At 42.2% G+C, this 24,297-nt stretch overlaps 1 protein-coding gene across 1 annotated transcript; it reads right to left on the bottom strand.

Moving 5' to 3' along the window:
* LOC130884741 (olfactory receptor 18-like) lies at positions 1–24,297 on the bottom strand. Its single transcript, XM_057785865.1, has 3 exons — positions 24,160–24,297; positions 22,843–23,117; positions 1–658 (listed from the first exon to the last, which is right to left on the bottom strand). The coding sequence occupies exons 1-3, from the start codon at positions 24,295–24,297 to the stop codon at positions 1–3; spliced, it is 1,071 nt and encodes a 356-aa protein (XP_057641848.1).

The following is a 24,297-nucleotide window of genomic DNA, read 5'->3' as shown; positions in this document are numbered from 1 at the left end:
TTAGAATGCTCTTCTAAGAATCTTTCTTAATGCAGTTTTAATGTCCTTGTTCCTTAGGCTGTGGATAAAGGGATTCAACATAGGTGTGACCACAGTGTACATCACTGAGGCCACTGCATTACTTGTTGGAGAATGTGACAGAGAGGAGCTGAGGTACAATCCTACTCCTGTCCCATAAAACAGGCAAACAATGGACAAATGAGACCCACAGGTGGAGAAGGTTCTGTGCTTCCCACTTGATGGTGATGAGCGTATGATGGAGGAAACTATTTTAAAGTAAGAGAAAATGATTCCTGAAATAGGAAGTAGCCCAAAGAGAGCACCTACACAGTATCTGACTATGTTATTGGTGGTAGTATCAAAGTGGGCAAGTTTAAGTACTTCAGAAGGGCCACAGAAAAAATTGGAGATTTCAATAAAATCCTCACAGCTGGAAATATTTATTACTGCTACATAGTGGAACAGTAGTTCTGCAAGACTAACAAGAAAAGACCCTAGAAATAAGACACCACAGCGACTGGGATTCATAATGACCTGGTAATGCAGAGGGTGGCAGATGGCCACAAATCTGTCATATGCCATCACAGCCAGAATCATGCTATCCGTACATCCAAAAATTATAAACAGTGACATCTGTGTCAGCCCACTGCTGTCTCTCCTGGTGCCGAGATCAGATCTCCTTGCAGGTTGGGTAGTTCGTAAACAAAGCGCCTACCTTGGTTGGTGCAGGCAGGCCAGTGAAACAAAGGAAGTCTCGCCTGCCTACTTGCCCTGAGGATTTGCCCCCAGCGCCAGACAGACTGAGCTGGATGGTGTTATGTGCCCAAAGAGGAAAGGGGACAGAAAGAAGAAGGGTTCTGGATGCAAGCTGGGTGGGACAAGAAGAGAGAGGCAGTATGGGGGGGTAGAGCCCCTGCAGGGAGCCCGGGGAGTATAGGGTGGGGGATGAGGAACTTCAGAGTTCCCTGTCCAGGGCTGCTTCCGCCGCCGCCGGTCACAAACTCACCCCACTCCACCCAGATTTTCCATATCCAGAATATCCTTGGTTTGTGTTTTCTTTATTACCTCTGTTTCAGTCTTCAAGTCTTGAACTGTTTCCTTCACCTGTTTGATTGTTTGATTTTTTTTTTACTTTCTTTGGTTTCTTTGATGGATTTATTAATTTCTTCCAACTTTTTGTTTATCTTCTCTTCCATTTATTTAAGGGAGTTTTTCACTTCCTCTTTAAAGGTCTCCATCATTTTCATAAAGTTATGTTTAAAGTCCTTTTCTTCTACTTCTTCTGGGTTAGTATGATCAAGTCTTCTTTTTCTGTGTCTGCTGGGTTCTGGTGTTACCCTGTTGCTTTTTAGGATGTTGGAGGAATTCTTGCATTGGTACCTACTCATCTGTTTCTTCACATGAGGTTGACAGTGTCTTTGGTGTCTTGGTTCAATCCTTGCTGTGGCTGTCTTTTAGGTCTCCTCCGTATTAGAGCAATATGTGTTCCAGGGTTCTACTGAGCTTGTAATTGAACTGGCCGGTGTGGGGGCACGGTGGGTTTGGATAGAGCCCAGCCACAGGAATAGTCCCTGATGGCTGGCTCTTGGATCCCCCAGTATTGGAGCAATCCGTGGTCCAGGGTTCCACTGAGCTTGCAGGCAAACAGCTCTGAAACCCAGCTTTAATCCATGGTGGTCTGATACAGGGGTTATTTCAATTTTCTGTGTGGTTATTTTCAAGCTGGCTGGTGGGACAGAAACAGTCTGCCTACCAGTTGGTCTGTATTTCTTTATTTGATTTTGATATCAGAGTAATACAAGCTTCATTAAAAGAGTTTGTAACTGTTTTTCATTGCGTGTATTAAATAATTCAGTTGTAATGATTTTACTTCTTTAATGGTTTAGTAGAGTTTTCAAGGGACTCTATTTTGACATCTGCTTTTAAGTTGGGAGAATTTATTAGTACTTTAATATTGTTACTAGTTATAAATATGTTTAAATTATATATTCAACCTTGAATTACTTTTGTCAGTCCCACACATGTTGAATTTTATCTTATCTTTTTACATTTTGACAATTTAGTGTAATAAAGGTTTTCTAAATTTAAAAAAATAGAAAACATTTTCTGGGTCTTTAGCTTGGGATCTTGTTTTTCTTATATTCCTAACATTCTTAGATTTATTCTTCTCATAGTGTCACAGATTTCCTGGATGTTTTGTGTCAGGAACTTTTAAGATTTAACATTTTCTTTGACCACAGTATCAATTTATTCTATCATATCTTCTACACCTGAGAGTCTCTCTTCCATCTCTTTTATTCTGTTGATAATGCTTGTGCCTTTAGTTCCTATTTCCTTACCTTGATTTTCCATTTCCAGGAGTCTCTCAATTTGTGTTTTCTTAATAGCTTCTATTTCTATTTTCAGGTCTTAAACAATCTTATTCATTACCTTCACCCTTTTGTTTTTTTCTTGGTTTTCTTAAAGGGTCTCTTTGGGTTTCTATTGCTGTGAAAAGACACCATGACAAAGGCAATTCATATAAAGGAAAACATTATTTGGGTTAGCTTACAGTTTCAGAGATTTAGTTCATTATCATCATGGTGAGAGGCATAGTGGCATGCAGGCAGACATGCTATTAGATAAGAAGCCATGAGTAGGCAACAGGAACTGAACTGTGTACCACACTGGGCATAGGTTGAACATATATGAGACCTCAAATGCTGCATCTACAGTGACACCCTCCCTCCTACAAGGCCACACCTATTCTAACCATGCCACACTTCCTAATAGTGCTACTACCTTTTGAGGCCATTTTCTTTCAAACCACCACAAAGGAATTTATTCATTTCCTTCCACTGTTTGTGTTTTCCTGGATTTCTTTAAGGTATTTATTTATTTTCTCTTTAATTACTTCTATAGTCTTCATAAAGTTGGTTTTAAGGTCATTTTCTTGTGTTTCAACCGTGTTGTAATATTCAGGAGTTGCTGTACTTCAATAACTGGGGGAGGGGTATAGCAGCAGGAGCAGGAGTTGGGTGGGAAGAGATGTCAACAGCTTTGGTCTTTTGGATCTGAAATGAGGGCATGGGAGGGTTCCAAGGGCAGGTGGGCCTCTTATTTGTTCTTTAGACTGGCATGGACTGCACACAAACAGTGAATATCTGCCTGCATCTCAATTTATTTCTAGTGTTTTAATATTTTCATTGTATATATGTTTCATTTCCTTGATTGGGTTTATTCTAATGTAATTGCATATGTAATTTTTTCTTTTTTTCCTCAAGAATATTTGTGATTAAAGCTACTGAGTTTTGTATCTCAATTTTGTATCTTACCACTTCACTGAAAGTTTTAATTAGCTCCAAGAGTTTTCTAGTAGGATCATTGTGGTCCCTAATGTATAGAATCACGTCATCTGTAAACAAAAATATGTTGACTTCTTTTCCCACTTATATCTTTTTCTTTCTTTTTCTTGTCTTATTGTTCTAGCTAAGACTTCACTGAACACTATGTTGAGTAGAAGTAGAAAGAATAGGCAATCTTGTCTTATTCCTGTGTTTAGTGTATATGGTATAATGTTGTCTATAGGTTTATTGTGTAAAACCTTTATTTATGTTAAGGTAAGTTCTTTCTTTTTCTGTCTCTTCAGGGTTTTTGATCATGAAGGGATGATGAATTTTGTCAGAAATCTTTTCTGTACCTATTTGTCATTGTATTGGTCAATGTTCTATTACACCATGAGTATGGCAACTCTTACAAGAAAAGCAGTTAATTGGGGCTGGCTTAAAGTTTCAGAGGTTTAGTCCATTATCAGCATGGTGGGAAGCATAACAACATACAGGCATGATGCTGGAGAGGACCTGTGATATGGGATTCCCCTCTGTATGCTGTGAGTTAATTGGTTAATAGAGAAACTGTTTGGGCCTATTGCAGCTCAGAACAGGGCAAGGCAGGAATTCCACGTGGATAGAGGAAGAGAGAGTAGGCAGTCAGGGAGAAGCCATGTAGCCACTGCAGGAAACAGATATTGGATGCCAGATGGAACCATACTGGTAGGCCACAACCATGTGGTGATACACAGATGAATAGAAATAAGTTGATTTAAGATATAAGAGCTAGCTAGAAACATGCCTAAGCTAATAGGACAAGCAGTGTTTTAATTAATATGGTTTCTGTGTGATTATTTTGGGTTTGGGCAATCGAGAAATGAACAAGCAGCCCCCAACTACAGACCTGAGAGTTCTACATCTGGATTGGCAGGCAGGAGGAACAGAGAGAACCACTGGGCCTGGCTTGGGCTTCTGAAATCTCAAAGCCCATCTACAGTGACAGACTTCCTTTAACAAGGCTGTACCTTCTCCAACAAGACATTTCTTAATCCCTGCTAAGTAGTGGCACTCCCTGATAACTAGACATTCAAACACAGGAGCCTATGGAGTCCATTCTTATTCAAACCACCACATCCCACTCCCTGGTTCCCATAGCCTTGTAGCCATATCATAATGCCTAAATGCATTCAGCCCAACTTCAAAAAACCTCATAGTCTATAAGACTCTCAATACTGCTTAAAACCCCAAAATTCAAAGTGTCTTACACTCGTGGTAATCTCTCAATTGCAACCCATGTAAAATAGAAATTCAAAGGTGCATCATATACCTCCAACATGCAATGGTACAGGATATACATTACCCATTCCATAATGCAGGGAAGGGAGCATAGTTAGGAAATACTAGACCAAAGCAAGACTAAAAACCTGTTGGGCAAACTCCAAACTCTGCATCTCCATGTCTGATGTCAAAGTGCTCTTCAGATCTCCAACTCCTTTCAGCTTTGTTGACTGTAAAACACTTATCTTTCTTGGGCTGGTTCTACTCCTTGTTAGCTGCCTTGGCATCTCCAACATCTTGGGATATCTAACACAATCCAGGTTCACCTTCACAGTTTTATGCAGTGGCCTCTCTGGGCCTCCATAGAGGAACACCCCTGACACATGCCTGGCCTCAACAGCTTTCCTTAGCTGCAGGGGGAAATTCCACAACCTCTTTCTTGTGTTCTTGACTCTGAAGCCAGATCCACATGGCTGAAACTGCCAAATTCTGCTGCTTGTTTGGGACTGGGCGATGGCGCCTCATTTAAATTCATTTTTACCAGAGTTCTGCTTTGATGCTTGTGCTTTTCTTTAATTTCCTTTTAGAAGCTGGAAGCTTTGCTGAGTGGGATGTTTCCCTAAGGCCATCACTCTCTTTTTTATTCCATTTAGCTTCAGGTTTAAACATTTCCTTTTTGAACCCTGGACCTAGTTTTATTACAATTCCTAGTGCTTCTTTTCTCTTCAAAATGTAAATTTTGTATGTTTCCTTGCTTAGTTTGCCCCTTTTGTTATAGGTCTGAATAAGAACGGCCACTAATAACCAAGCAACACAGTTAACACTGGACTGTCCTGACATATCCTTTGCCAATGCTGTTAATCTAAAATTCTTCAATTTAGTTTCAGGCAGATTACTTTTGAACAAGGGCAGAAAGCAGTCACATTTTATTTTTTGCTAAAATTCACAACAGTGGTCTCTAGGCCACTTACTACTATTCTCTGAAATTTCTTAAATTTGGCTGTCATAATCTACATTGCTGTCAATACCACTGTCTTCCAAACTCCTATTATGGCCCATTAAGCCCCACTTAAAATATTCAACTGCTTTTGTAGTCCAAAATCTCAAAATCCACATTCTATTACCAAGGCCAGTTGGACTGGGTCTGAAAAAGAATGGGATAAAACCTGACTCTCTGAACATGGCGAACAATGAGGGCTGATGAGCAGCCAAGGACAATGGCACTGGGTTTTGATCCTACTGCATGTACTGTCTTTGTGGGAGCCTAGCCTATTTGGATGCTCACCTTCCTAGACCTGGATGGAGGGGGGAGGACCTTGGACTTCCCACAGGGCTGGGAACCCTGACTGCTCTTCAGACTGGAGAGGGAGGGGGAAAGGAGAGGGGGGAATGAGTGGGGGGAAAGGGAGGAAAATGGGAGGCGGGGAGGAGGCGGAAATTTTTTTCAAGAATAATAATAAAAAAAAAAGTATGGTCGGTCTTTTCACAAAAATACCCCACTTTTAGTACTAACTTCTGTCTTAGTCAATATTCTATTGCTGTAAAAAGACACCACAACCATAGCAAGTCTTATAAGGTGTGGTGGCACAAATGAATGTAGACAGATTATATAGATATATACAGCTTTAATAAGAAAATAGACTTACAGGACCACAGGTTCCCGCGGAGTACTGGAAAAGCAGAGCAAAACAAAAGGGCTGCTGGGCTCACGCCCTGCGTAAACATTAGCCCGAGGCGAACACGCCCCCAATGGGTGGGGCTATGTCCCTACATCTCCCCCTTTTGTCTAAATAAGATAGAACCAAACCAAATACAACTATATACAATAATAGCAAATAATAAATATAACAAACAATATTGAGAACAAAACTTTTGCTAAACATTCTATCTCAAGGAGTCTAAATAACATAGAGAGTAACTACAATTATATAATCTTCAACTCCGTCAAAGATCTGAGAAGGGAATAAATATTACTTAACAATCGAGAGATATCCAAAATGTGCAACAATTGACAGAGACAACTGACGACCTGGGCAATCACCCAAAGTCTCGTTTGCAATGTTGAGTCAACCAACTTTGGCTAAGGCCTAACATAACTGGCATACCATTATTAAAGGCAAGGAACTTTCTTAGGACTATCCTACCCTGTCTTGGCAAGATAAGACAATCCTGTTTCATCCACTTAGGGATATTCTGTATCTTTGTCAGAAGTTGAGGTATGGGCTTTTCTTAACCCAAAGGCCAGTTCTGCCAAGAAGACAAGCTCCCAGTGGAGTGTCTTTGGTGCTCAACGTTCTCTCGGGAGTAGAGTGGTGTTGCCAGGAGTAATTGTGTCTCTTTGGCACAGAAATTTTAGGTTAGATTAAAGGCCATTTTCTACAGCTCTTCGAAGAGGCTGAAGATCATACTATCTATAATAAATATAATCTCTATGTAACTAAAAGACCTGATTAACTTAAAATATGACAAACATATAATTCTCAATACCTATCTAACTTTGAAGACTAAAAGAATAAACAACTGTGCAATATATGAAGACAATGATCTTCAACTGTAAACAATGTCATAGTATCAGAGGTAGAAATGTACAATGTAATATGGTAGATGTATCAATACAATATAGACAAAGTTATAAGCATACTCACACAAAAATAGAGGTAGGAACACTCACATTCAATATTCAACATATCAATATACAAGAAACAGTACCAGTACAATTTTCTATAAACAGTGATTCACAAATACCAATCATCCCAAAAAACCAGTTACCCCCTTCTTCTTCCTCTTCTTCTTCTTTTTTTTTTCCAAAAAAAAATATCACCCCATCCCCTCAACCCTAAACCAACCATTAAAAGATGTCCCCAACCCTGAGGGCAAACTCTATTGGGAGAGGGATGTCGTCCTCTAAGATTGCTTCTAGCTGACATGGGGGCGATGTTCTTCTTAGGGGGTCCTGTGAAAGCAAATGATGGTAAAATTCCCAAATTAACCTTTGACCTAAGAAAATTGTAACTAGTCTCAGAGCGTTTTGAGAAGGTCCGACCAGAGTGTTGTCAAAAATGTGCACCATTCGAAATTGTCTCTTGTAGTTGGTACCAAAAAACAGGTCTAATATTAGCGCTTTTAAAAAAAAAAATTCATGACGTCATAAAAACCAGATGGAGATGATGTTGTGGGGCCCCATCTTCATCCTGGAAACTTCAAAGATTACTGTAGGAAAATTTGTTGCTTGTTATGGGAAATTTAAACATTAACAACAAGGACATATACTGACATATAAAGAAAGACACAGATATGAGGAAAAGCAAAGAAAGTTTAAGACATATATATATATATATATATATATATATATATATATATATATATAAATTAATACTTACAGAACAAGTCCCTCCATCATTAATTAAATATTAGGGGTACCTTAAATTCTTTGAAGATGGGTATTTTCCTGTGGAGATAAGAAGAGAACCCTGCCCCCAACCTATCTGTATTACTTACCATCAGTATGATTGCCATCCATGTGATTGAATTGTTATTTATCTTTCCCAACTGGCTTCTCTTCATCAAAACGAACCTTTATCAATTTTGATGGAATCCACAATTTTTCCTCACCTGTGGAGACAAGAGCAAATCCCCTTCCCCAACGCAGCACATCTCCTGGCTTCCATTGTGAGGTCAGCACATCCTTGAAATAAACTGGTTGATTTAGTTCAGTAGACTTTTCCATTATCCAATGTCTTTCTGCAGCCGATGTTCCCTTCTCATTAGCGTTGAGGAAATTCAAGGTTAACAAAGCATTATGTAACCTATTTCTGGGGGTGTTTTCCACCCCTTTCTGTTTGTTCAACATATCCTTTATAGTTCGATTTGATCTTTCTATGACTGCTTGACCTGTAGGATTGTATGGTATACCTGTAACATGCTTGATATTGTAATAATCAAAAAACCGTTTCATTTTCCTAGAGACATAAGCAGGACCATTATCTGTCTTTATTTGTGTAGGTATACCCATGATGGCCATGACTTCTAATAAATGAGTGATAACTGAATCAGCTTTTTCTGAACTTAAAGCCGTTGCCCACTGAAAGCCTGAATACGTGTCAATGGTGTGATGAACATATTTTAATTTGCCAAATTCTGCAAAGTGGAACACATCCATCTGCCAGATTTCATTCCTTTGGGTGCCCTTTGGATTAGTCCCTGCAGGCAGTGGCGTTTGGTTATAGAAAGAGCAAGTAGGGCATTTCTTTACAAACTCCCTAGCTTGTTGCCATGTAATAGAAAACTCTTTCTTCAAACCTTTGCTATTAACATGATGTTTTTATGAAATTCAGAGGCTTGTAGCACACTACCAATCAATAATTGATCAATTTCTTTTTTTTTTTTATAGTTATTTTTTTTTTTATTCTTTTTTAATTAAAATTTCCACCTGCTCCCCGTTTCCCATTTCCCTCCCCTCCTCCCAAATATTGCCCCCTCCCCCCACTTCCCTCCCCCTATCCCCACTCCTCTTCTCCTCCCCCCACACCATCCCCCCTCCCTCTTGATACTGAAGAGCAGTCCAAATTCTCTGCCCTGCGGGAAGACGAAGGTCTTCTATCTACTTCCAGGAAGGTGAGCGTCTAAACAGGCTAAGCTCCCACAAAGCCGGTTCATGTATTAGGATCGAAACCTAGTGCCATTGTCCTTGGCTTCTCATCTGCCTTCATTGTCCGCCATGCTCAGAGAGTCCGGAATCAACCCATGCTTATTCAGTCCCAGACCAGCTGGCCTTGGTGGGCTCCCAATAAATCAGTTCCACTGTCACAGTGGGTGGGTGCATCCCTCGTGGTCCTGATTTTTTGCTCATGTTCTCCCTCCTTCTGCTCCTCATTTGGACCTTAAGAGCTCAGACCGTTGCTCCAAATTGAGTCTCTGTCTCTACCTCGATCCATCGCCAGATGAAGGTTCTAAGGTGATAGGTAAGACATTCATCAGTATAGGACAGGGTCATTTCAGGTTCCCTCTCCTCAGTTGCCCAAGGTACCAGCTGGGGACATCTCCCTGGACACCTGTGAACCCCTCTAGAGTCAAGTCTCTTGCCAACCCTAAGATGGCTCCCTTAGATAGGATATATACTTCGCTGCTCCCGTATCCTCCCTTCCTATATCCCAACCATCCCAATCCCCCGAGCTCCTCCCATCCTCCCCTTCTCATGTTTCTCATCCCATTTCGCCTTTGCCCCATGCCACCTCACCCGCAAGTTCCCAGTTTTTGCCCTGCAATCTTGTCTACTTCCCCCTCTCCATGCAGATGACTATATGATTTTCTTTGGGTTCACTTTCTTATTTAACTTCTATAGGATCACAAATTATATGCTTAATGTCTTTTATTTATGGCTAGAAACCGATTATGAGTGAGTACATCCCATGTTCCTCTTTTTGGGTCTGGGATACCTCACTCAGGATAGTGTTTTCTATTTCCATCCATTTGCACGCAAAATTCGAGAAGTCATTGTTTTTTACTGCTGAGTAGTACTCTAATATGTATATATTCCACACTTTCTTCATCCATTCCTCCATTGAAGGGCATCTAGGTTGTTTCCAGGTTTTGGCTATTACAAACAATGCTGCTATGAACATAGTTGAACAGATACTTTTATCATTTGATGGGGCATCTCTTGGGTATATTCCCAATAGTGGTATTACTGGATCTTGGGGTAGGTTGATCCCAAATTTCCTGAGAAATCGCCACACTGATTTCCAGAGTGGTTGCACAAGTTTGCATTCCCACCAGCAATGAATGAGTGTGCCTCTTTCTCCACAACCTCGCCAGCAAAGGCTATCATTGGTGTTTTTGATTTTAGCCATTCTGACAGGTGTAAGATGGTATCTCAAAGTTGTTTTAATTTGCATTTCCCTTATCGCTAAGGAGGTTGAGCATGACCTTAAGTGTCTTTTGGCCATTAGAATTTCTTCTGTTGAGAATTCTCTGTTCAGATCAGTGCCCCATTTTTTTATTGGGTTCATTAGCATTTTAAAGTTTAGTTTCTTGAGTTCTTTATATATTTTGGTGATCAGACCTTTGTCTGTTGCAGGGTTGGTGAAGATCTTCTCCCAGTCAGTGGGTTGCCTTTTTGTCTTAGTGACAGTGTCCTTTGCTTTACAGAAGCTACTCAGTTTCAGGAGGTCCCATTTATTCAATGTTGTCCTTAATGTCTGTGCTGCTGGGGATAAACGTAGGAAGTGATCTCCTGTACCCATATGTTGTAGAGTACTTCCAACTTTTTCTTCTATCAGGTTCAGTGTGTTCAGACTAATATTGAGGTCTTTAATCCATTTGGACTTGAGTTTTGTGCATGGTGATAGATATGGATCTATTTTCATTCTTCTACACGTTGACAACCAGTTCTGCCAGCACCATTTGTTGAAGATGCTCTCTTTTTTCCATTGAATACTTTTAGCTCCTTTATCAAAAATTAGGTGTTCATAAGTTTGTGGGTTAAAATCAGGGTCTTCTACTCGGTTCCATTGATCGACTTCTCTGTTTTTATGCCAATACCAAGCTGTTTTCAATACTGAGGCTCTGTAATAGAGTTTGAGGTCAGGGATGGTAATGCCTCCAGACGATCCTTTATTATATAAGATTGTTTTGGCTATCCTGGGTTTTTTGTTTCTCCATATAAAGTTGATTATTGTCCTCTCAAGATCTGTGAAGAATTTTGATGGGATTTTAATGGGGATTGCATTGAATCTATAAATTGCCCTTGGTAGAATTGCCATTTTTACTATGTTGATCCTCCCTATCCAAGAGCAAGGGAGATCCTTCCATTTTCTGGTATCCTCCTCAATTTCTTTCTTCATTGACTTAAAGTTCTTGTCAAATAGATCCTTTACTTCCTTGGTTAGGGTTACCCCAAGATATTTTATGCTATTTGTGGCTATCGTGAATGGTGATGCTTCTCTGATTTCCATCTCTGCTTCCTTATCCTTTGTGTATAGGAGGGCAACTGATTTTTTGGAATTGATCTTGTATCCTGCAACGCTACTAAAGGTGTTTATCAGCTGAAGGAGTTCTTTGCTGGAGTTTTTGGGGTCGCTTATGTACACTATCATATCGTCTGCAAATAATGAAAGTTTAACTTCTTCCTTTCCGATTTGAATCCCTTTGATCCCCTTATGTTGTCTTATTGCTATTGCTAGAATTTCAAGCACTATATTAAAGAGGTATGGAGAGAGTGGACAACCTTGTCGTGTTCCTGATTTTAGTGGAATAGCTTTGAGTTTCTCTCCATTTAATTTGATGTTAGCTGACGGCTTGCTATAAATAGCTTTTATTATAGTCAGGAACGACCCTTGTATTCCTAATCTCTCTAAGACCTTTATCATAAAGGGATGTTGAATTTTGTCAAATGCTTTTTCAGCATCTAATGAAATGATCATATGGTTTTTTACTTTCAGTTTATTTATATGATGGATTACATTGATAGATTTTCGTATGTTGAACCAGCCCTGCATCTCTGGGATGAAGCCTACTTGATCATAATGGATAATTTTTCTAATGTGTTCTTGGATTCGGTTTGCCAGTATTTTATTGAGTATTTTTGCGTCGATGTTCATGAGTGAGATTGGCCTGTAGTTCTCTTTCTTGGTTGAGTCTTTGTGTGGTTTTGGTATCAGAGTAACTTCAGCTTCATAAAAGTAATTTGGCAATGACTTCTCTGTTTCAATATTGTGAAATACATTAAGGAGTATAGGTATTAGGTCTTCTTGGAAGTTCTGGTAGAATTCTGCATTGAAGCCGTCTGGACCTGGGCTTTTTTTGGTGGGGAGGTTTTTTATAACAACTTCTAATTCTTCGCGACTAACAGGTCTATTTAGATTGTTCACCTGGTCCTGGTTTAACTTTGGTAAATGGTACTTATCTAAAAAAAGTGTCCATTTCTATAACATTTTCCAATTTTGTGGCATACAGGTTTTTGTAGTAAGATCTAATGATTCTCTGAATTTCCTCTGAGTCTGTGGTTATGTCTCCCTTTTCATTTCTAATTTTGTTAATTTGCGTATTCTCTCTCCGCCGTTTGATTAGTTTGGATAGGGGTTTATCAATCTTATTGATTTTCTCCATGAACCAGCTTTTTGTTTCATTGATTCTTTGGATTGTTTTCTGTGTTTCTATTTTGTTGATTTCAGCCCTCAATTTGATTATTTCCAGTCTTCTACTTCTCCTAGGTGAGTCTGCTTCTTTTTTTTCTAAAGCTTTCAGGTGGGCTATTAAGTCTCCAATGTGTGCTTTCTCCGTTTTCTTTAAGTGGGCACTTAATGCTATGAATTTTCCTCTTAGCACTGCTTTCATAGTGTCCCATAGGTTTGAGTATGTTGAGTCTTCGTTTTCATTGAATTCAAGAAAGACTTTAATTTCTTTCTTTATTTCTTCCTTGATCCAGGTGTGGTTCAGTAGTTGACTGTCCAGTTTCCATGAGTTCATAGGCTTTCTGGGGATAGCATTGTTGTTGAATTCTAACTTTAATCCATGGTGATCTGATAAGACACAGGTGGTTACCGATATTTTTTTGTAACTGTGTAAGTTTGCTTTGTTACCGAGTATGTGGTCTATTTTCGAGAAGGTTCCATGAGCTGCAGAGAAGAAGGTATATTCTTTCCTATTTGGGTGGAATGTTCTATAGATGTCTGTTAAGTCCATTTGATTCATTGCCTCCCTTAATCCTCTTATTTCTCTGTTAGGTTTCTGTCTGATTGACCTGTCCATTGGCGAGAGAGGAGTGTTGAAATCTCCTACTATTAGTGTGTGTGGTTTGATGACTGCCTTGAGTTTTAGTAACGTTTCTTTTACATAAGTGGGTGCTTTTATATTAGGGGCATATATATTCAGGATTGAGATTTCATCCTGGTGAATTGTTCCTGTTATGAGTAAAAAATGTCCATCTCCATCTCTTTTGATTGATTTTAGTTTGAAGTCAACTTTCTTAGAAATTAGTATGGCCACACCTGCTTGTTTCTTAGGTCCGTTTGCTTGATAAACCTTTTCCCAGCCCTTTACTCTGAGTAGATGTCTGTCTTTGTGGTTGAGGTGTGTTTCTTGTAAGCAGCAGAATGTTGGATCCTGTTTTCGTATCCAATCTCTTAGCCTGTGCCTCTTTATAGGTGAGTTGAGTCCATTGATGTTAAGTGATATTAATGACCAGTGGTTGTTAACTCCGGTCATTTTTCCTTTCTTTCTTTCTTTCCTTTGGTAGTAGAGTTTGTGTGTTTCCCTTCTTCAAGTTGTGCTGGTGAAGGGTCATTAGATGTCTGAGTTATTGTGGGCATTGTTGGACTCCTTGGTTTGTGATTTTCCTTCAATTACTTTCTGAAGGGCTGGATTTGTGGCTACGTATTGTTTAAATTTGTTTTTATCCTGGAAAACTTTGTTTTCTCCATTTATAGTGAACGAAAGCTTGGCTGGGTATAGTAGTCTGGGCTTGCATCCATGGTCTCGTAGTTTCTGCAGTATATCTATCCAGGACCTTCTGGCTTTCATGGTTTCCATAGAGAAATCAGGTGTAAGTCTGATAGGTTTACCTTTATAGGTAACTTGACCTTTTTCCTTTGCGGCTCTTAATATTCTTTCTTTATTCTGTATGTTTTGTGTTTTGATTATTATATGACGAGGAGATGTTTTTTTTTTGATCCAGTCGATTTGGTGTTCTATATGCTTCTTGGACCTTCAAAGGAACATCTTTCTTAAGGTTGGGAAAGTTTTCTTCTATAATTTTATTAAATATATTTTCTGGACCATTGAGTTGTACTTCTTCTCCTTCTTCTATCCCTATTATTCTTAGGTTTGGTCTTTTTATTGTGTCCCAGATTTCCTGAATGTTTTGTGATGAGAATTTGTTGGTTATGCTGTTTTCTTTGATGAGAGTGTTTATTTTCTCTATGGTATCTTCAGTGTCTGAGATTCTTTCTTCTATCTCTTCTAATCTGTTGGTGGTACTTGTCTCTGTAGTTCCTGTTCGTTTATCCAAATTTTCCATCTCCATCCTTCCCTCGGTTTGTGTTTTCTTTATTACTTCCACTTCATTCTTCAAGTCTTGAACCGTTTCCCTTACCTGTTTGATTACTTTTTCTTGTTTCTCTTGGTTTTCTTGGGTATCTTTGAGATATTTATTCATTTCCTCTACCTTTTTGTTTGTAATCTCTAATTGGTTGTGGCAGTTTTTCACCTCCTGTTTAAGGTCCTCTATTATTTTCATAAAATTCACTTTTGAGTCGAATTCTTCTAATTCTTCTGAATTAGGGTGTAGACTTCTCATTTCGGGATTCCTGGATCCTGGTGGTGTCACGTTGCCTTTCAAGTTGTTGGGGGAATTCTTGCATTGGCGCCTGCCCATCTTTTCCTTCAAATGGAGCCAGGAGAGGCCTGATGTCTTGGACCAGTCTTTGCAGTGACTAACTCTCTAGGTGTATCTCCTCAGTGTAGTGGCAGGAACCGTTCCCTTCCAGATGAACTCCTCAACACCAAAACATGGATGCGTGGTATTCCAATGACCCGCATAAAGAAGGCCGGATGCAAGGGGTCAGGCGGGGTCCAGTAGAACACAGGCGACACTGCAGTACAAGCTGGAGGTGCCTGTGCTCCCTTTCGGGGGTTGCTGAGGCCTGTCCGCTAGGCAGGCACTCACTGCTCTGGTTGGGTAGCCTTAGTGTAGGGGCGTTTGTGCTCTCTACCGGGACAGTCCGCCCCAGGATAGCACACACTCACCCGTCCCGATGAAACTTCTCGGCACCTACACAGGAACTCCTGGATGCCCCAATGAGCCAGGGACTAAGGGAAGTAGGGCGCAGGCAGAGCAGGTCCAGCAGATCACAGCAGAGACTGCAGCCCCAGCAGCGGGGGGCCGCTTTCCCTGGCGGGGACCTTGAGGCCTGCCCTCTAGTCAGGGACTCACTGCTCTGGGTTGGTAGCCTTAGTGAACTGGTAGGAAACTGTTCCACAGCTAAGGACCTTGCAGACAAGGCAGGCTTGGGGGTGGGGATGGGTGCGGGTGTGTAGGAGAGAAAGCCCTACAGCAGGTGCTGGGGGAGGGGCGTTTGTGCTCTCTACCGGGACAGTCCGCCCCAGGATAGCACACACTCACCCGTCCCGATGAAACTTCTCGGCACCTACACAGGAACTCCTGGATGCCCCAATGAGCCAGGGACTAAGGGAAGTAAGGCGCAGGCAGAGCAGGTCCAGCAGATCACAGCAGAGACTGCAGCCCCAGCAGCGGGGGGGCTGCTTTCCCTGGCGGGGACCTTGAGGCCTGCCCTCTAGTCAGGGACTCACTGCTCTGGGTTGGTAGCCTTAGTGAACTGGTAGGAAACTGTTCCACAGCTAAGGACCTTGCAGACAAGGCAGGCTTGGGGGTGGGGGTGGGTGCGGGTGTGTAGGAGAGAAAGCCCTACAGCAGGTGCTGGGGGAGGGGCGTTTGTGCTCTCTACCGGGACAGTCCGCCCCAGGATAGCACACACTCACCCGTCCCGATGAAACTTCTCGGCACCTACACAGGAACTCCTGGATGCCCCAGTGAGCCAGGGACTAAAGGAAGTAGGGCGCAGGCAGAGCAGGTCCAGCAGATCACAGCAGAGACTGCAGACCAAGCAGCAGGGGCCCGCTTTCCCTGGCAGGGACCTTGAGGCCTGCCCTCTAGTCAGGGACTCACTGCTCTGGGTTGGTAGCCTTAGTGAAATGGCAGGAAACTGTTCCACAGCTAAGGCCCTTGCAGATAAGGCAGGCTTGGGGGGGGTGGGGGCGGGTGTGTAGGAGAGAAAGCCCTACAGCAGGTGCTGGGGGAGGGGCGTTTGTGCTCTCTACCGGGACAGTCCGCCCCAGGATAGCACACACTCACCCGTCCCGATGAAACTTCTCGGCACCTACACTGGAACTCCTGGATGCCCCAATGAGCCAGGGACTAAGGGAAGTAGGGCGCAGGCAGAGCAGGTCCAGCAGATCACAGCAGAGACTGCAGACCCAGCAGCAGGGGCCCGCTTTCCCTGGCGGGGACCTTGAGGCCTGCCCTCTAGTCAGGGACTCACTGCTCTGGGTTGGTAGCCTTAGTGAAATGGCAGGAAACTGTTCCACAGCTAAGGACCTTGCAGACAAGGCAGGCTTGGGGGTGGGGGTGGGTGCGGGTGTGTAGGAGAGAAAGCCCTACAGCAGGTGCTGGGGGAGGGGCGTTTGTGCTCTCTACCGGGACAGTCCGCCCCAGGATAGCACACACTCACCCGTCCCGATGAAACTTCTCGGCACCTACACAGGAACTCCTGGATGCCCCAATGAGCCAGGGACTAAGGGAAGTAGGGCGCAGGCAGAGCAGGTCCAGCAGATCACAGCAGAGACTGCAGACCAAGCAGCAGGGGCCCGCTTTCCCTGGCGGGGACCTTGAGGCCTGCCCTCTAGTCAGGGACTCACTGCTCTGGGTTGGTAGCCTTAGTGAAATGGCAGGAAACTGTTCCACAGCTAAGGCCCTTGCCTAATTGATCAATTTCTGCATTACCTTGTGCTAGAGGACCTGGCAGACCCGTATGGGATCGGATGTGTGTTATGTACATAGGGCAAAGCCTGTTCCTAATCAAATCTTGCACCTGGATAAACAAAGAGGTTAGTTCTGTATCATCAGGTATAAATTCAGCAGTTTCAATATGTAAAATAACTCTTTCTGAATATTGTGAATCAGTAACTATATTAATAGGTTCTTTAAATTCCCTTAGCACCATAAGAATGGCATATAATTCTGCCTTCTGGACAGAATCATAAGGACTTTGTTCCACCTTACCCAAGTCTTCTGATTTGTAACCTGCCTTCCCTGATTTATTGGCATCAGTATAGAACGTACGGGCTCCAGTTATTGGAGTATCACGGACGATTCGAGGAAGGATCCAAGAAGTTCTCTTTATGAAGTTAAGCCTCTTGCTTTTTGGATAGTTGTTATTAATGTCTCCCAAGAAATTAGCACAAGCTCTTTGCCATGGTTCATTATCTTCCCATAATTTCTTTAGTTCATCAGCAGTGAAAGGCACTATAATTTCTGCTGGGTCTATGCCTGCTAGTTGACGAAGTCTCAACTTGCCTTTTATAATTAACTCAGAGACTTTTTCTACATAAGTTTTCAGTTTCTTACTTGGTTTATGTGGTAAAAAGATTCATTCCAAGATAATATCATCTCTCTGCATTAAAATTCCTGTAGGGGAAATTTTTGATGGTAGTATGACAAGAATACAGTCGAGCTCTGGATTTACCCTATCCACATGTGCCTGTTGTAATTTTTCCTCAATCATCGTCAGTTCCTTTTCTGCTTCAGCTGTTAATTCTCTGGGACTGTTTAAATCTTTGTCACCATCCAAGGTTTTGTTCAAATGAATTATTAGATCAGGTGTTATCCCAATAGCTGGCCGTAGACTGGAAATGTCCCCTAATAGTCTTTGAAAGTCATTAAGAGTCCGTAGGCGATCTCTCCGAATTTGTGCCTTTTGTGTCTTAATTTTTTGTAAACCTATTTTATAACCTAAATAATTAACAGAATCTCCCTTCTGAATCTTTTCAGGAGCAATTTGCAATCCCCATTTTGGTAAAAGTATTTTTATTTCTTCAAACAGTCTGCTCAAGGTATCCATGTTTGAATCGGATAACAAAATGTCGTCCATGTAATGATATACTATCGATTTGGGAAATTTCTTGCGTATTATTTGCAATGGTTGATTCACAAAATATTGGCACAGGGAGGGGCTATTTAACATACCCTGGGGGAGGACGGCACAGTGGTACCTCCTCGAAGGTTGAGAATTATTATAAGTAGGCACTGTGAAGGCAAATTTTTCTCTATCTTCTTTTTGTAAAGGTATAGTGAAAAAACAATCCTTTAAATCAATAACTATGAGAGGCCATCCTTTTGGCAATAAAGAGGGCAAAGGAATTCCAGATTGCAGAGGGCCCATAGGTTGAATAACCTTGTTGATAGCCCTGAGATCTGTCACCATTCTCCATTTACCTGATTTTTTCTTAACCACAAATACAGGAGAATTCCAAGGGCTGGTAGATTCTTCTATATGTCCAGCATCTAATTGCTCTTGTACCAACTGTTCTAAAGCCTGTAACTTTTCCTCAGCTAAAGGCCGTTGCTTTGTCCATATTGGTTTCTCAGTCAACCATTTTAAAGGCAAGGCTGTTGGTATCTCTGAAGGGACATCAATTGCTTGTTCTTGTACAGCCCGAATGGCCGGTTTTCTCCGTTTGTAATATCTTTTAATATTATCCCCAGAAATATAGGCTCTAAAAGTAGCAGGAATGTTAATTTGGGTATTCCATTGTTGTAATAGGTCACGACCCCATAAATTCATTGCAATATTGGCTACATATGGCCTTAATTTTCCTATTTGTCCCTCTGGTCCTATACATTCAACCCATCTCGTGCTCTGCCTTACTCGAGATAGGGTTCCAATTCCCAGGAGCTGAACATTTACATTCTGAAGAGGCCAATATGGATGCCAAGATTCTGGGGTAATGATACTTACATCCGCACCTGTGTCCAGCAGGCCAGTAATAAAAATGCCATTTACACACACTCTCAGTTTTGGTCTTTGGTCATTTATAGAAGTTTGCCAAAACACACGGAACTCATCTTTCTGATCATTATTGCTTGTAACAGTAGGCATGGGGCTTTCTAATTGTCCTGACGAGTCACGTTCTCTGTAGTAACTGGAAATGACTGAACCATGTTTGCCATGGGGGCCTGTGAGGCCCCCCCTCTCATGTTTCCCGTCTGTATCAGGTTGCCTTGTCTATCTCTTGTAGACCTGCACTCATTCGTCCAGTGTCTGCCCTTTCCACATCTTCTACATAAACCTGAAGGCTGAGTCCTCCTATTTCTGTTATTTCTAGAAGATGTATTATTATTATTTCTGAAAATCCGTTGTCTACAATTCCTTTTCATATGACCCCTTTTGCCACAATTAAAACATTTGGTATTCTGTGTCTCCTTTTACCATTGGAAATTGCTTCTTCTACCCATGCTTCAGTGCCATAGTCAAATGTATCAACATCTAGTGTATGCAAGACCCATTCTTCTAATGGCGCTGATCTGAGCTTTAAAGGTCCCCAAATCCTTTTGCATTCCACATTTACATTTTCATAAGCCAAAGTCTGGATCATTATACGTCTTGCTTCTGGGTCAGATATCCCTATTTGTACAGCTTTAGTTATTCTTTGTAAAAAGTCACTAAAGGGTTCTCTCTGACCCTGTTTAACTCTGACAAATGATTCCATCCTCTGTCCTGGGTCTTGCACACTGTCCCAAGCCCTTAAGGCTGCTGTAGTACACACAGAGAGTATGTTTTCATCCAAATTAGCTTGTTCCTGAGGCTCAGAAAATAGCCCCTCTCCCAAAATTTGATCTATGGAAATCTCAATTCCCTTTGCTCTTTCCTGCTGTTCTAAAAGTCTAGCCTCTTGCCTGAATAAGCATTTCCATTTCAATTGCGTTCCACTCTCAAGGACAGCAGAGCTCAGTTGAAACCAGTCAGAGGGCGTGACTTTATTCGTGGTGGCCCAAGATCTTAGCATCTCTTTAACAAAAGAGGCATTCATTCCAAAAGTCATTACAGCCTGTTTAATTTCTTTGAGATCATTCATACGGACAGGTTCCCATGTATCTTCCTTGATGACCCTAGGGTTTCTGGAACCAACTACTTTCTCTGTTGTTACAACTGGAAAGGCAGGTAGAACTGTAGGTAGAGCTTTGTGGGAATTGTCCCGGAGGGATTTACCCACAGATTTAGTTAAAATATGCCTTTCTACCTCTTGCTCTTCTTCCTCAGAATTTAGAAATTCCTCAATCTTTTCAATTCTATTCACCATTGCCTTCTTTAATGTCTGAATCTCCTGTCCAGAATTATGTTCTAAAGCCTTCATTGAGGATTCTAAAGTATGAAGTTTGTCCATTAGAGATAACGTCTCATCTTTGGACATAATTTTTATAGCATATACCGTGCTGCCTTCTTGTATAGATAATCTTTCTGTCAATCTGTCATAAGCTTTAGACAAAATCCGATTGTCACATTCAGCAGTTTTGATTCTCTCAGTTAATGTTTCTGTTCCTACTGAAAGGGACTGAAGCTTACGATCCAAATCAGCTGTTCCCTCTTCCATAGTAATGAATTTCTCCTTAACATCAGCCTGTACCTCTTCTAAATTTTGTTCAGTTTGTCGAGTTGTGTTAAACAAAGATCTATTCTCTGCCTGGAGAACTTCAAACTGATTTTTGAGAAGATTGTTGTCATTCTGAATTGTTTTTAAGAGTTCAACCTCGTCTTGTAAAGACTTTATCATATTTCTATTATCAAACCATATAGTACCAAGGAAAACTACGAATCCCAGAAAGATCCATATCTGTGGGCTGACAGACACTTCTTGTAAAATCTCCCACATGGTACAACTGAAAAGGCTGTTAAAGTCTTGAATGGTAATGTTTTCAGACATTTTTCTTATTTATAAAAGAAAATTATGTACCTGTAATGAAGTTTTCCTGCCAGTGGTGGCTAAAGAAATGCACCTGAGTCCACGTGGTCTAAGCCAGAGCCGGTCTGAAACAATTAACTCAAAACAAAAATTATTGTACTGCCTGTTAAGGGAAGGGGTTGGCGGCTTTTGCTTCAAAACCGCAGGTGCTTCCCTTAAATCAGGCAGTGAGGGTTTGGAAGAAGCAGGGAGCTATTAACTGCTCTATGGGGGGTCGCTGCTCTGCGACTGTAGTGGCCTGGAGTGGGGGAAGGGAAAGCGAGCAGGGAGCACGCTGTAAATGGCCTTCCTGAGCTCAGGCAACTAGCCAGGAAAGGTGGAGCTTGCGCCCCCCCTGTGCTGGGTCGGGGGCAAAATAGCCCGACGTTGGGACGCCAAATGTGGTGGCGCAAATGAATGTAGACAGATTATATAGATATTTACAGCTTTAATAAGGAAATAGACTTACAGGACCACAGGTTCCTGCGGAGTACTGGAAAAGCGGAGCAAAAGAAAAGGGCTGCTGGGCTCACGCCCGGCAGATTTATCCATAAACATTAGCCCGAGGCGAACACGCCCCCAATGGGTGGGGCTATGTCCCTACAATAAGGGTTAGCATTTACTTGGGGGCTTATTTAAACTTTCAGAGGTTTAGTTCATTGTCAGCATGGCAGACAGCATGGTGACGTACAAACAGGTATGGTACTGGAGAGGAGCTGAGAGTTCTATATCTGGATCAGTGGGCAGCAGGGATCTATATCTACCTCTCTCTCTCTCTCTCTGTGTGTGTGTGTCTGTCTGTCTGTCTGTCTGTCTCTCTCTCTCTTTGTGTCTGTCTGTCTCTCTCTCTGTGTATCTGTGTGTGTATCTCTCTCTGTCTATCTCTTTCTCTCTCTGTCTCTCTGTCTGTCTCTCTGTCTCTGTGTATCTGTGTGTGTCTCTCTCTGTCTCTCTCTCTGTGTTTGTGTGTTGTGTCTGTCTCTGTGTGTGTGTCTCTCTCTGTCTCTCTGTATCTGTGTGTCTCTCTGTCTCTGTGTGTGTGTCTGTCTGTCTGTCTCTGTGTATCTCTGTGTGTGTCTCTGTCTCTCTGTTTCTGTGTGTCTCTGTGTATGTGTCTCTCTCTGTCTCTCTCTCTCTGTGTCTCTTTCTGTTTCTCTCCCCACCACTGGGCCTGGCTTGGGCTTTTGAAACATCAAAGCCCACTGTAGTGACACATTCCTCCAACAGACCACAGTTCCTAATCCCTCTCAAGTAGTGAAACTTTCTAAAGACTATGAGCCTATTGGGGCAATTCTTATTCAAAGCACCACACTCCTGTGATTTCTGTCCTTGAGTCCATTTATTTTTTTCCAGATATGTGTCCTGTTTAATTAGGCTTAAAAAGTCCCACAAAAACTTATACATAAGCTCTGTTTTGCAACATACAAAACAAAACAAACAGCATTACAACATTCAATGAACATGCTGAATATATTCAGGTCATTCACACTTTCTATGTGTACTCAGTTAAACAATAAATACTGCTCTACCACCAGATGTTCAGACTTCTACCTAACTGTTCAAGTATATGAATGAAAAACAAATGTGCAAGCCATGTAAGAAGCTGTTCTTAGGTCTTTATAGAACAGGACCCCAAGAGGACAAAGGATCCAAACAAACTTTCCTTTTCTGTGAAGACCAATGGTGTCGATCATCTCTCCGGCAATCGGGAAGCCAGGAACTCTCTAACCTTCTGGTCAGTTACAGATCACCAGTCTGTTGGTCATCTGGGACACAGTCCAAAGCCACACCACAGAGCCTTGTGGTCTTTTTCCACAAACGGGTGTCACTCAAGCCCCAGACACTGTTTTCCTCAAGATCTTCTTGGGTTTGACTGGATGTGGGAGCTATGTAAACATCTCCGAAATAGGAGGCGCTTCCAGAAGCACACAGATTTGCCCCTGTAGCAGGACGCTCTGGTTTGGCCTTGAACTGAACGAGTTCAGTGTTCAATGCTGTCCACTTGCCTGTATGGGATGTCTTTAGAGACCAAAGAAAAAGCTATGTCTGACCAGCTGCAGTCAATGTAACTGTAAGAAATTGCATTGTTCAGTAGCACCTGTCCTAGAACATAATACTGTTTAACATGGGCACTCAACTCAGGCAAAGAAATAAACCAAGTCAGCCCTTCAGGCCCCTTCTAGTCCCCAGACCAGGAGTCAACTTCCATTAGTGTGCTGGGAACAAACACACGAGGCTCCATCGTTACATTTTTTCGGTGAGTTTCAGTCCGGACACACATTCCCAGGGGAAAAGAAACTTGACTCTCACACGCCAGGGTCTCTAGTAGCACTTACACAGTAAGTGACAGCAAAGGGAACCTGGCAGTACTGCTCCAAGGAGCATCTAAGTACATATGTGCACATAATGTCATGCTTCCTCTTACGGGACCTGCAGCTTCCTAAAGATCCGCATAAAAATCTGTAGAAAGAATGAGAAAGGAGCCATTTACGGAAAAATCATCTGTGCTCCAAGGAGTAGGGAAGTGGACCCACAGGGCCTCACTCACTCACTCAGGGGAGGGAAGAGGGTGAGGGGTGGCACTGTCCTCCCAAACCAATGCGCACACCATGGGCAAACGTGGACAGTGCATCCGTGGACGGCCAACAAAGTATACAGATTTTGGCCACAGAAAAAAAGTATGAGACAGCTGGTGGTGCATGCGTTTAATCCCAGTATGTGGGAGGCAGAGGCAGGAGGATCTCTATGAGTCTGAGGCCAGCCTGGTCTACAGAGCGAGTTCCAGGACAGCCAGGGCTACACAGAGAAACCCTGTCTCAGCCTTCCCCCAAACAACAACAAGATGAGCCAGCATTCATACTGCTGCTTTTCTGAGAAGAGTCACTCATCCTATTCCTTTCCTTGAACACGTCGTCTGAGGTCTGATGGGTTGTCTTCTCTGCAGTGCGAAGAACAGTCTTGCAATCCACTGCCAAATGATGACAGCTGGGGAGCTGGCTTCTATATTCCCTTTATCTTTGGAAAGGACGGTGAGCCACAGGAACAAGGAAGTCCATCAGACCTGCTCCGCGGCCTGGGCACACTGATGAGGTTCCCGGGGGTGGCTGCTAAGTGCTGTGACTGGGCTGGCGTGGGCAGCAGGGTTCTGGCTGCATGTGGAGAGGAGGGGCAGCCCCTTGAATCCATTTATATGATGCAT

The sequence above is a fragment of the Chionomys nivalis genome, chromosome 12 (genome assembly GCF_950005125.1).
Source record: "Chionomys nivalis chromosome 12, mChiNiv1.1, whole genome shotgun sequence".
Taxonomy (NCBI): domain Eukaryota; kingdom Metazoa; phylum Chordata; class Mammalia; order Rodentia; family Cricetidae; genus Chionomys; species Chionomys nivalis.
Note: the sequence above shows the minus strand (reverse complement) of the source record. Positions and strands in the feature narration are given on the sequence as shown.